At 34.7% G+C, this 17,127-nt stretch overlaps 1 protein-coding gene across 8 annotated transcripts in view; it reads left to right on the top strand.

Moving 5' to 3' along the window:
* Nucleotides 1–17,127, top strand: part of Eip93F (Ecdysone-induced protein 93F) — a 356,990-nt gene that overhangs the window by 204,749 nt on the left and 135,114 nt on the right. For 5 of the 8 annotated variants that reach the window (XM_074114090.1, XM_074114093.1, XM_074114098.1 and 2 more), the window contains one exon: nucleotides 5,315–5,437. The exons of the other annotated variants lie outside the window; for them this stretch is intronic. In XM_074114090.1, coding sequence (XP_073970191.1) covers nucleotides 5,315–5,437 — 123 coding nt within the window. The remainder of the gene's footprint in view (nucleotides 1–5,314; nucleotides 5,438–17,127) is intronic. 8 annotated transcript variants of the gene reach the window in all.

The raw sequence follows: 17,127 nt of genomic DNA, 5'->3' as shown, positions 1-17,127 counted from the left end.
AAAAACGGCATTTTCAGGAAATCTTCTTCTTCTGGTTATTACCCTTTTTTTTTGGTAAACAACGTAGCGCCTAACCGCGTGAACCGATTTTCATGAATGACGTGTCATTCGATTCGGAATTTCATGTAGATGTGCCTTTTAAGGGTCTCGACGCCGTACATCGAATGGGAGGGGAGTTAGCCCCATATAAGTAAGGCTTCCTCCAAAATTATTATTACTAATAACTCCTGAGAATCTTACCCCGATTTTGATAAAATTTTTGCAGGATGAAAGCGTTATGGCTAAGTAACATTAAGGTACATCCTGCTTTAATCCTTACTAAAGAAAAGTTTTTCAATCGTTTCAAATTATCGACGTTACTTTAAGGAAAATTTTGTTACTTATGACCTTGAGAATTTTAGTAATAAGGGGATGGTCGTCTGAGTGGTTCGCACCAGCTGTTTTTGGAGTAAATAATCAGGTGCTATCAGAACTTAAGTAGCAACAGAAATCCTGTATATGTACACCTGTGAATGGATTTCCCATGTGGAGAACGGATATTGCTTTATAATAAGACTGTTAAAGGGTCAATTATCTCTGCAATCAATTTTCTGCAGACAGATGCCACGGCAGACATGTCCAGACACGTTAACAACTCGTCCATCTTTCAACATTATCTGTATTGTTAAGGTCTTTTAATAATATTTGATCATTTTGTGCTTAGTTTTTTCCACCCCCCTGCACCTTTCCCAAAGTCGTTATCCCCTTGCATACAAGTTGCATTGCTATAAAAACCTTTTTTATAGACGTATTCAATATGACTTCAGCGCCATTAATTTACAATCAATGTGCTTTAAGTGTTTCAATTATAAGTGTATAAATTAATTAAAGACGAGAAATGATTAAAGAAAGATTAAGTTCTTGCCAACTAATAAAGTGAAGTAATTACTGTTGGTGCTGTGAAATGTGAAAAATTATTGCGAGCATGTTGAGAGTTCTCAAATTTCAAAAAAAAACGTAAATTTAAGACCGTCTTGTCTAAGGGTTCATCCTCAGAACTGTCTAAATTTTGTCACTATCTAACCCAAAACTTGATTGGGATATTGTCTGGTGTCATTTAGGCAAACTATCAAAGTTCAAATTGACACTAATTTTAAATATCAAATTATCTCGGACTCTACCTCGACAAACGCCCCTTGTGGATACCCCCATAACTGGCTCCGACCAAAAAAGGGACCGAGTGATTAAAAGACTACTCAAACAAAGATCCAAATTGCAACTGATTTCACCTTAGCGTGAACCCGTTTGTCTTGGCCAGTTAGCCCTGGTGTTGTTGGGGCCGGAAGTTAGTACCATTTACCAACCTAGGCCTTGACGGATGTGGTACGCCGACTATTTTCGTCAAAGGCGTTTGGAAAGTGTTTGTGATATCCTTTAACGCTTCCAAAAAAAAACCACTTGACGAATTCTTAAGTCTTACCACATCCGTCAAGGCATCTAGCGAACAAAATGAAACTTTACACAGTTCTATTAGCCGCAATCTGGACTTCAGGGCTTGAACTACAATCTAAGCGCTCTAATCTTAACGTATCCAATCCTTCCAATCAAAAATCCAAAGCATCACCGTTAACGTACCTTTCTACAACAGCAAACAGACTATATTCACTCTGACTTAAAAATCACTTTTGTTCTTGACCTACCCCAAATCCCGTTAATCACAATCCCCTCATAAGCAACCTGTTCCAGTCTACCTCTTCCCTCGAATCCTCCCCTTAAGACTGAAGCGTCGATAGCCTCGCGTCCACTTAATCACCTGAAACGTCCTCCGAATTCACTTCATCGGTATCCTGTATTAGTTGACTCATGGTGGTAATCGTTGGATGGCCCACATTCAATCCTTTCATTTACTTTGTTTATGTATTAATCGCTATCATATTTACTTGTGACCAATAGACAGTTGTAAAGTGAAAGTAAAGTAATCGCCTATTTTTTCAGGCGGGGCTTAACTTCCAACTACCAATTAGGTGTCGTGGACAGAGGCGACTAGCAAACATACTTTATTTTAAATTTCTTTTATTAAATAAAATCCAAGACCTAAGCCCGGGAATCGAACCCAGTGCCACAATACACACTAGCTTTACTGGTCTCGCCTCTAACCGCTCGGCGCTTACGAGGAATAGACAGATGTAAATTAAATAGTTACAAAAAATAATAAAAATTAATAAATAAAAATAGACCTTAAGGAAGTTCAAAAGAAAACCATTGGTACATTTTCGACAAAATCATGCAATACTCTAAAGTCATCTTAGTACCTCCTAAGTCCTCTTCCGGTATACGAAAATTTGAACAAATTGGAAGCAATAAAAATACAAATTTCAACACTTTCACTTCGCCCACATTCAGACTGACGCGATCGCAAAATATCCTTTGTCTAAAAAAATTGAAGAGAAAAATCAAAACCAACTTACAACCTTTTGAATAATAGGTCCATATATTTTTTTCTCCAAAACTTGTCATCAATCTTCTGGGAGATTTACCAAATATTTTTAGACTGAATATAAATAGAAAACTGAGGTAGGTTTTGTAAGAAGATGTGTGTCCGCAACGCTGTTAGCAGGAAGGATATTTAGCTGTACGCATACTGATGGCTTGTACCTGAGGTGAATTCAGTATCCAACTGGTTACCGTGGTACCATTTTTTTGAAGCGGCCATTTTCAATGTTTCTTTTTAAAGTAAATAAATTACACAAAATGGCCGCTATAAAATAATCTTATATGAACTTCTCTTAATGCGGTATACGTCATAAAATATTTTTGGAACTAGATCCTTTTTATAAATAAGTTCTTTGGCTTTAATTATGTTCGCAGTAATAAAATGATATTTTTGAAACAAGCATTTCCGTTCTACAGAATACCACCAAATTGATAAGCCTACTGTACTTTAGTAAAGTAAAATAATCGCCTATTTTCCAGTTAAGGCTCAATGTGCAACTACTAGTTAGGTACCGCGGACGATGGAAACGTATACTTTACTATAAACAATTTTTTCTAAAAAATAAAAAGTAGCTATAAGCGGGATCTGCCACTTATAAATACGCGCTTCATAACAACTACAACTCCGTCCCTTTATAATAATGTGTAAAGTAAGTACCTAAACGGTTTAAAACTTTAAATATTTCGACTGGTTCCAGTGACTAGGAAATTTAAAGAAGAATACGCAACGGAAACAAGACAGTTCTCTGTTGGACATTAGATTAAAAGCAAAGTATTTTAGTCAGTTCTACTTCTAGTACCGCACTGCGAGCGTCAGTTCTTACTGTTTAGCAGGATTTGTACCGTAACTATTTGTGTAGACGTTAGTAATTAAAGGAAAAACAAAAAAAATTGCAGTTGTAATTTTGTCCTAGAAACGCTTGTCAATTGATTGAAAGAAAAATAACTCCAAAAGATAGCCTTTTTTTGGTTGTATTGAAAGTTAGTATCGCTTTTCCATTTGGTATGAATTTCACTTTTAATTTCAAAAAAAAAAGAATAACGAAAATCTTGAAAACTCCTGCCATTACCAAGATCCAATGCATTGCCAGAGAAATTTCTGTCCAAGGAACGCATTCCTAGTTTTAGATTTAATTAAGTGTTTTAAGTTCGTTCGTGATATTGTTTCAACTCAGGAGTAAGTTTATGTTAAAAAAGTAGGGAAACATTCAGATTCGCTGTGAAAATACCTTGGGAAAGAATGGAAATTAGTATAAAATACATATAATGAATAGTAATATTATAGAGAGAAATGGAAAAGTGAGTTGAAATCTAAAGAAAAGATAACTTGTTTTTAGCTAACTTAACCAATCTTCACTGAACGGGCCCAGTCTTTTTTTTATAAATATTAAATTCTTCTTTGACTTCAGAGGCGAAATATGATGACCTCATCCTCACACACACACACATACACACCAATTTGTGAAACCCATTACTGGTGGGGTAACGCCCCAACAGTTACTAAAACGACCGGCACCAAAACTGGGCGGTACGCAGAAGCGATCCGTAATGTAGCCCCAACCTTTAAATCTAGACCTGTTGTATATCCTTTTGTTTATTAGCTCCGCCCACAACGAGAGCAGTATAAGAAGATGCAGAATTCAACAGAAGCCGGCTTACTGGCCGAAGTTCCTCCTAAATTAGCTATCAATCTCCCAAATTTTTAAAATATATTTTGTGGTAATACGCCTATGTCGGAACCTTTCGTCAAGACTAACCCATCTACTCGATCAATAGAGCAACGTTTTTGCGCGGCTGGCTTTGCATAAACTGGTTACCTCAACCACGACTCGTTTCCATCCTTGCTTTCTTCCGATTTCTTTTAAGGAAGCAAGTGATTTTCTTAGTCCGCTAAGCTGTAGTTTACAGACACATCACCTGCTTCAGCTTAAAGTAAAGTAATCGCCTATTTTTTCAGGCGGGGCTTAACGTCCAACTACCAAATTAGGTGTAATGGATGGAGGCGACTAGCAAACATACTTTAATGTACATTTCTTTTATTAACCATTAAATAAAATCCAAGGCCTAAGACCGGGAATCGAACCTAGTACCACAATGCATATTAGCTTCGCAGGTCTTGCCTCTAACCGCTCAGCTACCGTGGCGCCCGCTTCAGCTTAATTTGGTAAAACTCAACGCGTCGATAGACGCTATATATCGGTCCACAAATTCGAACCAAGCTCGTTTCTACCATCATCTATCCCTGCAGCAAACACGAAAGACCCAAAATATAGAACTCTGAGCAGCTCACCGCTGTTGTACGCACGATGCTTTCATGATTTCAAAAAAGAAGCGTTCTTCCATGTAATCGTCAATAATTCACAAAAAAAAATAATATTTCCAAAAGCGGAAAATACTCTCCAGCTCGGAAAGGAAATCGTAGCTCCTAAGAAGGTCTAAACCTCCATTATTTTGATTGGTTTCCCGTGGAATACGAAATATTATTTTCACCCAGTTAACCAGATCATCCTTTTAAACACATTTTGATTTAAACTAAATGCGGATTCAAACTCCTCTGGTATTGAATGTAGATCGCCGAGACCTCCAAAAGACACAAACTAATCAAATGACATTAAAATAGGTACACAGGAGACGCTGTGTCTCAAACAAATTTAGTAGGTGTCATTTTTACCCATTTTTGGCAAATTTTTTGTAACGAAAACTATTTGATCTACGTTATTGCAAAAAATACTATTATAAACGAGGATTTGCCCTTTATTTTAAAGAAAATTTGTAAAAAAATTTATTTTTTTCAGTTTTTGTTTTATTTATTTATTTTCATAATGACAGATGGTGTTTCTAGGTCGGCTACATCCAAGACTGTTCACCCTATCAGAAAAGAATTTAAAGAATTCAATGAAGATATGTACATTGGAGGAGGAAACAGGTCTGAACTGCGAACAGACTGTGAAAGGAACCATCATAGGTACGTTGAGAATTATTGGTATAAGAAAGGGACAAGAAATAACATCTATCTTGATTCCATAACTAACATATTAATAACTGGTAAGAAGGTGTTTTAAAGAGTAAGTTTCCTTATGTATGTATGTATGTCGATTGATAGTTCATTGTTGATAACGGCTACTGGAAGAAGTAGGGGGAGAAAGGATTTAGTTTTGAAGCTGTCGTCTAAGAAGATATCTGATATCGCTGACCTATTTACAGGTTCACGATGGAAAATTAAAGCTGTTAATACTCTCTGAGAGCAGTCAATACGCTCACTTTCATATAGCGGAATTTACTTTCATATTCCAATACCGTGAGATTGCATTCAGAGGAGGGGGAGGAGGGACAAGGAATGCACCGAATACCCAATGCAATCGTTACGTAAATGCTCTTTAGTTTTACCTGTTTTTTGTTTTTTCAAGTTAAAAAATCTTGGCAAGAAGAAATGCAGCAGTTGAGCACATTTTTGATTGAGAATTTGCAAAGAAAATACAAAATTTGGACGGGCGTGTGTGTGTGTCTATCTTTGGTAAAGGTAACCACAATGGAAGCTGACACAATAAGCTTTTTATTTAATTTAAAGTAACCAATCAGCAGTGCCAATTTATTAATAATTTCTCTTCTTTGGGGGAAGGGGAGAAATTTTCTCAAAATGGCGGAAATATTTTTTGATTTAATTAGGTGTTGTAAGCATTCTATTTCACTTTTGAAGATCCGTTATTACGATAAAAACAAAAATATGATTTTTACAAACTGGTCTGCATCAATCAAAAGTCAAAAGTCTAAATCAATCTTTAAGTACCACTTTGATGAATCAATTGTACAAAAAAAAAAAATTAATGCGATGAACACGAACTTGATGCACTACATATTTGCATTTATGTAAAAATCTTGAAACTATTATTTTGGATATTTTACAAAATGAATAAATAAATCTTTTAAGGTCACGTTTGGGATAAAAGATGGTTAGACCTTCCTATCTAATGCCTTTTCGATGTCGACACCTAAACAATATTAATTAGAATTAAATTTGGAACTGAAATTCTAAATTTGAAAACAATCAGCTGACTGAAAATGACACTTTACTGAATTGATTCTTCCGTTTTTTTTTGTTTTTTAATTAGCGCACATTTGATTTTATACAAAATTAGAGTAATAAAATACAGAACACATAAATTTAAAAATTTCTCTGGCAATTTTATTCCCGAAAATTCGAAAAAGAGTACTTTTTGAATGAGGATAAAGGTGAATAATTCAAATGTTGTAAAATGTTAAAAAATGAGGTAAAGGGATATACGAGGGTCGTTTGAAAAGTCCGTGCAAAGTCAGAGAGATAGCACCACTGGCGCGTATCGAGGTTATGTTTAGTTAGTAGCATCTCTTGGAAGAACACACACCAAGTTTCAGCCAGATCGGTCTATTTCTTTGTGTTTGGCATTCGTTTGAATCGAGGAAGTCGAGTGATTTTCAAAAAATGGACGAAAAATAATTTCGTGTGTTGATTAAACACTACTTTACGAAAGGCAAAACGCCTCAGGAGACTAAAGAGAAGCTTGATAAACATTATGGTGACTCTGCACCTTCGATTAGAACAGTTTATAAGTGGTTTCAAAATTTTCGGAGTGGCCATATAGGCACAAGTGACGATGAACGTTCTGGACGCCCTGTTGAGGTTACTACTCCAGAAATCATTGATAAAATCCATGATATGGTGATGGATGACAGAAGAGTGAAGGTGCGTGAGATTGCTAGTGCTGTGGGCATCTCGAATGAACGGGTACATAATATTTTGCATCAACATTTGGACATGACAAAGCTATCCGCAAGATGGGTGCCGCGATTGCTCACGCTTGACCAAAAACGAAATCGTGTGAAGCGTTGCAAGGACGGTTTGCAACTGTTCCAGAAGAATCCGCAGGACTTTAAGCGTCGTTTCGTCACTGTGGATGAAACATGGATACATCACTACACTCCTGAGACCAAAGAACAATCTAAACAATGGGTTACCAAGGGGGAATCTGCGCCAAAAAAAAGGCGAAGACCGTTCCTTCGGCCGGAAAGATTATGGCGACTGTCTTTTGAGATTCGCAAGGAATAATCCTCATCGACTATCTGGAAAAGGGTAAAACTATTACAGCTGCATATTATTCATCGTTGTTGGATCGTTTGAAAACCGAGCTGCAAGAAAAACGTCCACGATTGGCCCACAAAAAAGTCCTTTTCCATCACGACAACGCACCAGCTCACACCTCAGCAGTTGTGGTCGCAAAATTAATAGAAATAGGGTTCCAACTCGTTTCACATCCCCCCTATTCTCCAGACTTGGCTCCCTCGGACTACTATTTGTTCCCCAATATGAAGAAATGGCTGGCGGGAAAAAGATTTTATTCAAACGAGGAGGTGATTGCAGAAACGAATATGTATTTTTCAGACTTGGACAAATCCTATTATTCGGAAGGGATCAACAAACTAGAGCAGCGTTGGACGAAGTGTATAAGCCTAAAAGGAGACTATGTTGAAAAATAAAAAAGGTTTACCCCAAAAAATTAAGTAGTTTTTATTTTTGCACGGACTTTTCAAACGACCCTCGTAATTCAAATGTTTGGAGTTGAAAGAAAAATTTTGGGTGTTAAAACTTTTGAGAAAAGTAATAAGAGAAAAATCATGTCAAGTTTTCCTAAATTATTTTATTTAAAAAAAAATAGAGCGAAATTTATTTAAATTTTTGGCGTTTAATAAATAATTATTCTAGTATTGTTTTTAAGTGTATGATTCATAGCTAGCTGAATCATCCACGTTTTGGAGGTCAGAACAATTTAAAATCTATATCAGATGTTTCCAGCTAACATTCACATCTGGTTCTGAATATTTGGATTTCTCTCACAAAAATAACTTAAAATGAAATCGTCAACAAAAAAATTATTATTTTTTATTTTACGATTAATAAATATTAATAAATTTTAAATCGTGTTAAGCTTAAGTAAAGCTTTATTAAGTTTATTAATTAAAGCAGAGTTAATAACAGATAAATTTATTAATTAAAAAAAAAATTAAGTTGCCCCAAAAAATGTGTTGTTCTTTTTTATTTTATTGCTAACAGTGAATATTTGTCGATTCATTTTGTTTATTAGCTAAAACAATATTTTGTTTATTAGTGGCAATAGTTTCAAAGATTCAGTAGATATTTTACATTAAAATGCTTTAATTATTGAATTACAAAAGGGTTCCGAACAAATAGAAATGGCTACCAAAAAGTTCTCGAATTCTATTTTATAATATAATTTGTTGCAACCGAGCAGCAAAGCACTTCAAATTCCTGTCCTATGCTAAGTATTTTACTTTAAAATATTTTCTTAAATTGGTTTAAATTGCTTAGGTTTCCCTAATATTCTTAAATTACTGAATAATATTTCCCTTTTTTCTAAATTTCAAATTATTAAAAATCTACTCCCTAGTTTCTAGATAAACCTATATCTACCCCATATTTACCACACAGGGATAAAATTTTCATTCAAATATTGCATTTATTTAAGAAAATAAAGAGTAACTAGGGAAGGAATTAGCTATTTGGTTAGCGTATTGCATTTCAACGCGGAGATCCCGGGTTTAAATCCAGCTGCTGCCTCTCTGGCCCGGTGATGGATAGTGTTGTCTGTAACGAGAGAGTACTGTCCGGAGGCCGGCAGTACACCCGAGGCGCCAATAACCTCAGATGTTGGCGCGCCTTAAACCATTTTTAAAAAAATAAAATAACTATTTATCAATGAGGATAAATTTATCCCTGATTTTATCTATCGTAGCACGCGTGTTTATTCATTGTACCCCTGACCCGTTTCGTAATTCCATTCATCATCAGAATTTGATTGATTAATTTTGGTGTAAAGAATTTTTACTTTATCTAAATTTTAACGGCACACAACACTGGATGACGCATTAAATTAAGTATTAAATAAAGATTTGAGAGCTTATGAGATAGAGAAAGATGAGAAACAAATTTTACAACAGTTATTAATAATGTTCGTAATAAACTAGATCACTTACCTAATAATTCGCGAAGAAAGAGATGCGACAGGAATCCTCAGCATCAGCGGTAAACTGCAAAAGAAAAAGAGAAAACAAATTATTATAATTGTGGAAACCATAAACCAAAGTACCTATAATTTAAATTTTACAAAGAATTTTTAAACAATTAACTAAAATCATTCCCTTTAAGTAGCCTTATTTTCGTCCTTCGTAAGTCTTTTATTCGTTAAGGATTTCTTGATTGATTGAAAGGATAGATTATTCAAAAACGTTTTTTTTTAAGTCCACTTCAAGGACCAAGAAAATACGAGGGTCGTTTGAAAGGTCCGTGCAAAGACAGAGAGATAGCACTACTGGCGCGTATCGAGGTTATGTTTAGTTAGTAGCATCTCTTGGAAGAACACACACCAAGTTTCAGCCAGATCGGTCTATTTCTTTGTGTTTGGCATTCGTTTGAATCGAGGAAGTCGAGTGATTTTCAAAAAATGGACGAAAAAGAATTTCGTGTGTTGATTAAACACTACTTTATGAAAGGCAAAACGCCTCAGGAGACTAAAGAGAAGCTTGATAAACATTATGGTGACTCTGCACCTTCGATTAGAACAGTTTATAAGTGGTTTCAAAATTTTCGTAGTGGCCATATGGGCACAAGTGACGCTGAACGTGTTCTGGACGCCCTGTTGAGGTTACTACTCCAGAAATCATTGATAAAATCCACGATATGGTGATGGATGACAGAAGAGTGAAGGTGCGTGAGATTGCTAGTGCTGTGGGCATCTCGAATGAACGGGTACATAATATTTTGCATCAACATTTGGACATGACAAAGCTATCCGCAAGATAGGTGCCGCGATTGCTCACGCTTGACCAAAAACGAAATCGTGTGAAGTGTTGCAAGGACGGTTTGCAGCTGTTCCAGAAGAATCCGCAGGACTTTAAGCGTCGTTTCGTCACTGTGGATGAAACATGGATACATCACTACACTCCTGAGACCAAAGAACAATCTAAACAATGGGTTACCAAGGGGGAATCTGCGCCAAAAAAGGCGAAGACCGTTCCTTCGGCCGGAAAGATTATGGCGACTGTCTTTTGGGATTCGCAAGGAATAATCCTCATCGACTATCTGGAAAAGGGTAAAACTATTACAGGTGCATATTATTCATCGTTATTGGACCGTTTGAAAACCGAGCTGCAAGAAAAACGCCCACGATTGGCCCACAAAAAAGTCCTTTTCCATCACGACAACGCACCAGCTCACACCTCAGCAGTTGTGGTCGCAAATTTAATGGAAATAGGGTTCCAACTCGTTTCACATCCCCCCTATTCTCCAGACTTGGCTGACAAAGACGATAACAAGACAAATGTTAAAAAATAATAATAAATAAATAAATAAAAACTCTTTTTTTTCAACTATGTAGAGCAAAATTTCCGATAAATATTGCAATAATAATACTTTGCCCTTATAGCTAAAAGATTAAGTATTGCAAACAAATTATTAATAAATAAATTAATTATTAATAAAATCTTTAAAAAAAAACAGCGTTAAATAGTATCTAACAGTTCCACAACAGCAAATTCCAGATTATACTAAGAAAGCATTTTCGGCATGTATTGCGTGTATAGTATAACACTGGGTCCTAACACGGCGCTGCCAAAATTAAACAACTAACTGTTGAAACTCCAGCTATTGCATTTCTTTTATAATAATTTTTCAAATATTAATTCAACCAATAAAATTTCAATTTCAATGCACTTATTACCATAAACAATACTTATGTAGCTACTGAAATTCAATAAATTTTTTATAAATATATCAAAATTATTATTTGAAAAAAGTGATTGTTTCTAAAGCTTTTAGTTCAGTGCTACATTAAATTTAATACAATAATTCCAGGTTGCCTTAAATTGCTGGAAATGTTATCAGAAACTATTTAAAATAACAATTACATGTTTATTTAATATTATTCAATTTGAAATTAGTAATTAATTTGGCTGCAAAAAGGCGCATGAATAATTTACCCATATTTGAGCGAAATATGGGTAATAATAATTCAGCAATAATTCTGAACATTCATTTAACGCTTGTATTTGATTTTAGTTATAAGAAGGAAGCTATGCGACAATGTATCTTGCTTGTTCCTTTATTTGGGTCATTAATATAAAGGGAAACAAACAAGAAGTGGTTATCATGTAGAGATGTGGCCTGCACTAAGGTTTTGTGGACGTAAAAGAGATGTAGAATATAAGATGTTGTATCTTTCAAAGTTTAATAGAAGCAAAAAAATGGCTGGAGTTAATTTTGGTTAATAAAGAAGGCAAGAATAATGAAGAACTATCCAAGATAAAGGATCTCTCTCAAAGGCTAATATGTGCAACGGAGTCAAAAATGTTGAATGAAAATCTATAGAGAAAATTGCCGCCAATGGTCCAGCTTAGTGGGAAAAACCGACCAAGAAGTCAGTGGAAGAATTGCTAAACAATTTCCCAAAATATTAAAAAGAAAAAGGCTGAGAAATAATAATAAAATAATCATTTAACCGATAATATGGTTACAGAAAAATTAAGGAAATGACTGTAATTAAAGCAAAAAATCCCTACATAAAATAATAGATCCAGGAAACAGGAACCAGAGGGGCGCAGCCCCCACCACATTAGCTACCACATAAATAAAGTAAGGAAGAATATTAAAGAATAAAATAAATCAAAATGAAGGACAACAAAACGTGCCGTGTTCAGATAGTGTATTTCTCTTTTTTTCATCACATCTGTATGCGCGCGCATGTCGTACATTAAAAAGAGAGAAGCCTACGCGCAATTCACTACTTGAAAGCGAAACTAAAAATAAAAAGAATAATTAAAAAAAAAATAAAAAAAATAAATAGACAAGCCAGTTCACCCATTGGTCATGACATTACAATCTTGACCTTGGATTAGAGAACATAAGGGAATATTATAACTTTTATTTTGATTACTTTTTTACAGATTTTTATTGGTATTTTACCCATTTTATTTATCATTGTTTTAAATAAATGAATTTTTTTGAAAAAAAAAATAATGAAATTAGCGATTTATTAATATGAAGAAAGTGAAAGAGATAGAGAATGAATTAAAAATATCTAGTAGTATAATACTAGCGAAATATAGGTTGATGACGTAAGCGCCACCTCTCTAGAGGAACCGAGCACACCACTGACCTAGATGATCAACACTCGGTTTGCCCCACTATCGCGCCCACCCTTCCTCAATCTAAGCCACTCTAACATCATACCAGACGTTTCTAATCTCAAGCATGGCTTCTTCTAGGAGGCGCTTTAATATTTTCTTTACTTTTATTATCATTAAAAGCAACTTTTTCAACTTTTATTAATTATTTTTGTTAATAACAAGTCATTTCATAGCTCTTATTAAACAAAAATTAAAATAAAAATGGCAGTCAATTATTATAAAGCAAGGATGAGCAACACGCGGCCCGCCAAGCATTTCTAAAATTGAACTTATTTTATCGACTTTCTCCCATCAATATATTGTTATAAAATTAATTATAATAAAATGGTCGTACATACTAAACCTACATATTTTTTTAAGGCGAGTTATTTGTCGACGACGTTTTTAAACATGCAATACGAACGCGCCGCGTCTGCGCGATTTTTTTGTGACGAGATACACACTTGTCGGTGACTTGTTCAAACATGCAATACGGACGCGATGCGTTTCGTACGAAGTTTCGTAAATTATTAGTAAGAGTTAATCTACGTGCGGCCCGCCAAAAAAAAAATTAAATTTAAATTGGCCCATTGATTAAAAAGGTTGCTCACCTCTGATCTAATGCCTAGTTACTTTAAAAAATGTCTACTGCTAAAAAGTAAGATTATAAAATAATAAATAGTTGATTTTTACTAAACAATTATTACTTTTATTAAAATATTAATATTAGTGCTGCACGAGACCGAGACAAAGCGAGACTTTATGCAGTCTCGATCTCGGTCTCGGTCTCGGTCGCTCAAGACTCGGTCTCGGTCTCGTCGAGATATCTCGGTCTCGGTCTCGGTTTTTTGAATTTTTGTTTAAGAATTAAAAGCGGTTTGCTATTAATAATCTTTTCAAAAAATGTTATTATTTTCTAATAATTAATTTAATTTATATATTGGTAATGAAAATGTGTGTAAAAGAAGACAACTACTTACACTTCAATGCATCATATGTTACTATTACTGTTATATATCTTTATATAATTTCAAAAAGATGTTAAAAACGCGCCAAATGAAAGACCCAAATAACATATCTGCCTCCTATAACAAGTCGATTCGTGAAATAAAAAATACACCTCCCAACAAACTTCCCACTCCATTAGTTATGGCTGTTGGTGAAGATAAAGAATCTGATGATTCACCTTTTGACGACGACGACGACTGCATCAATATTTTTGCACCATTTGCTCAAAAATCAGCAAATATCACCGAAGCATGGAAGACAGAAATAATTAATTACACCAAATTAGACCAAGCACCAGTAGACGTTGACATTTTAGAATGGTGGAAAACACTTGAGAATTCCTTCAAAAATTTGTCTAGAATGGCGAAAGATATTTTTAGTATCTGTGCAACTTCAGTGCCATCGGAAAGATTATTTTCGCAAGCTGCGATGATAATGACCAATAGAAGATCTTCTCTAACTTCTGACTCAGTAAAAGCTCTTTTATGTATCAATGCTTGGGCAAAGTGTATCTTAAAAACGAAAATTTGTGGCAATATTTTTTAGGTGCATAGATAGTCTTTTTTTTCAAATTCACTAATTCCAAAATTCTAAAATATAATTCAAATAATATCAAAGTTCAAAGTATTAGATTATTAATAGTGAAATTTATGAAATTGAATGAATGAATGATATGAATAGTGAAATTTAGTGAATTTATGTAAAAATTATGTAATTCGAAGGGGGCCGCCACGGTAGCCGAGCGGTGCGAGACCTGCGAAGCTAATGTGTAGTGTGGTACTGGGTTCGATTCCCGGTCTTAGGCCTTGGATTTTATTTAATGGTTAATATGAGAAATTTATAGTAAAGTATGTTTGCTAGTCGCCAAACTGGTAGTTGGACGTAAAGCCCAGCCTGAAAAAATAGGCGATTACTTTACTTTGCTTACTTTACTTAGTACAGATCACGCACTTTTGTGTTCGTTATACTGTAGTGTTTTGATTGAGGTTTGCTACTAAGCTGTGTTTGTGTTATGGAATGACTTTTAAGAGTGTGTCAGAGTTATAGGTTAATTTGGTCATTCATAGTGTTTTGGCGAATTGGCTTTCTGTTTGTACATTTGTACTAAGTCAAATAGAAGTAGTAATATTGAACATATATAATAAAATCGTATCTTTTAATAATTAATTCAATACCCGTAATGATTATTTATTAATAAAGAACACAATTTTATAATTTTGTAGCTAAAAATTAATATTTGAAAAACCGAGACGTGACCGAGATTTCTCGACGAGATATGTATCATGTCTCGATCTCGGTCTCGGTTGCTCAAGTCTCGTCTCGGTCTTGGATTTTATTTAATGGTTAATATGAGAAATTTATAGTAAAGTATGTTTGCTAGTCGCCTCCGTCTCGGTACCGAGACCAAGACCGAGACCGAGATTTGTCTCGTTTCTCGTGCAGCACTAATTAATATTGATTAAATAAACTCTTAGGAATAAGATACGCCTCATAAAGAAGGCCAAAAAACCAGCACGATGTTATCTCTAGAGGATCATAAACGGTGTACACATAAGAGAAGATCTCATGCAAAGCAAGTCCCAAGAATCATGATGGCCCCTTGAGACTATTTCGGGCCACAAAACAGAACAAATGTCACCTCTACTACCTCAGGTGGCTTAAAAAAGAAGTATATAACCCTTTAAGCTATTGTGGTACTAGTTTCGATTCCCGGTCTTGGCCTTGGATTTTATTTAATGGTTAAATAAGAAATAGTAAAGTACGTTTGCTAGTCGCCTCCGTCCACGACACCTAAGTAAATGGTAGTTGGACGTTAAGCCCCGCCTGAAAAAATAGGCGATTTTAAGCCTAGTCTGGCCCGCAATGAATCTTTCAGCTAGTTGCAATTAAGCTGCATATCTCTTTTCTTACATTTCTCACTTATCTTGAGCAGATAAAGAGAAAAACCTGATAAACAATTCTGTGCAACGAAAAAATTTCTATTATTTTGAAACAGTATTAAGAAATGAGTTAACCCAGAAAAAAAAATTCATTCCCGGAGAACTATTGACAATGCTCAAATTACCCAAAATGTACACTAAAAACTAAATAAAGAAAAATCAAAATTAGTGCTGCACGAGACCGAGACGAGGCGAGACTTTATGCAGTCTCGATCTCGGTCTCGGTCTCGGTCGCTCAAGTCTCGGTCTCGGTCTCGTCGAGATATCTCGGTCTCGGTTTTTTGAATTTTTGTTTAAGTATTAAAAGCGGTTTACTATTAATAATCTTTTCAAAAAATGTTATTATTTTCTAATAATTATTTTAATTTATATATTGGTAATGAAAATGTGTGTAAAAGAAGACAACTACTTACACTTTAATGCATCATATAATACTATTACTGTTATATATCTTTATATAATTTCAAAAAGATGTTAAAAACGCGCCAAATGAAAGGCCTAAATAACATATCTGCCTGCTATAACAAGTCGATTCGTGAAATAAAAAATACACCTCCCAACAAACTTCCCGCTCCATTAGTTATGGCTGTTGGAGAAGATAAAGAATCTGATGAGTCACCTTTTGACGATGACGACGACAGCATCAATATTTTTGCACCATTTGCTCAAAAATCAGCAAATATCACCGAAGCATGGAAGACAGAAATAATTAATTACACCAAATTAGACCAAGCACCAGTAGACGTTGACATTTTAGAATGGTGGAAAACACTTGAGAATTCCTTCAAAAATTTGTCTAGAATGGCAAAAGATATTTTTAGTATCTGTGCAACTTCAGTGCCATCGGAAAGATTATTTTCGCAAGCTGCGATGATAATGACCAATAGAAGATCTTCTCTAACTTCTGACTCAGTAAAAGCTCTTTTATGTATCAATGTTTGGGCAATACTTTGTTTACTTTACTTATGTAATTCGAAGTCAAATAGATGTAGTAATATTGAACATATATAATAAAATCGTATCTTTTAATAATTAATTCAATACCCGTAATGATTATTTATTAATAAAGAACACAATTTTATATTTTTGTAGCTAAAAATTAATATTTGAAAAACCGAGACGAGACCGAGATTTCTCGACGAGATATATATGATGTCTCGATCTCGGTCTCGGTCTCGGTTGCTCAAGTCTCGTCTCGGTCTCGGTCTCGGTTGCTCAAGTCTCGTCTCGGTCTCGGTCTCGGTACCGAGATTTGTCTCGTTTCTCGTGCAGCACTAATCAAAATACTTATGGATTTATAGGTCATAAAAATATAATCGTCTCATAAAATATTGGGGGGAAAAATTGTACAAATAAATAATTAACCTCTAAGTTGACAAACAATATGCAAATCATCCTAGTCCTGTAGCTACCAACATTTCTAAATTTATATTTTATTTAAATTTAAAATAATTATTTAATAAAATATAAACTAAACCCTTTACAGTTTATTTCT

The sequence above is a fragment of the Rhodnius prolixus genome, unplaced genomic scaffold, assembly GCF_049639745.1.
Source record: "Rhodnius prolixus isolate KJV_2025 unplaced genomic scaffold, Rpr scaffold_7, whole genome shotgun sequence".
NCBI lineage: Eukaryota > Metazoa > Arthropoda > Insecta > Hemiptera > Reduviidae > Rhodnius > Rhodnius prolixus.
The sequence above is the reverse complement of the archived record's forward strand: the minus strand, read 5'-3'. Positions and strand labels throughout refer to the sequence as shown.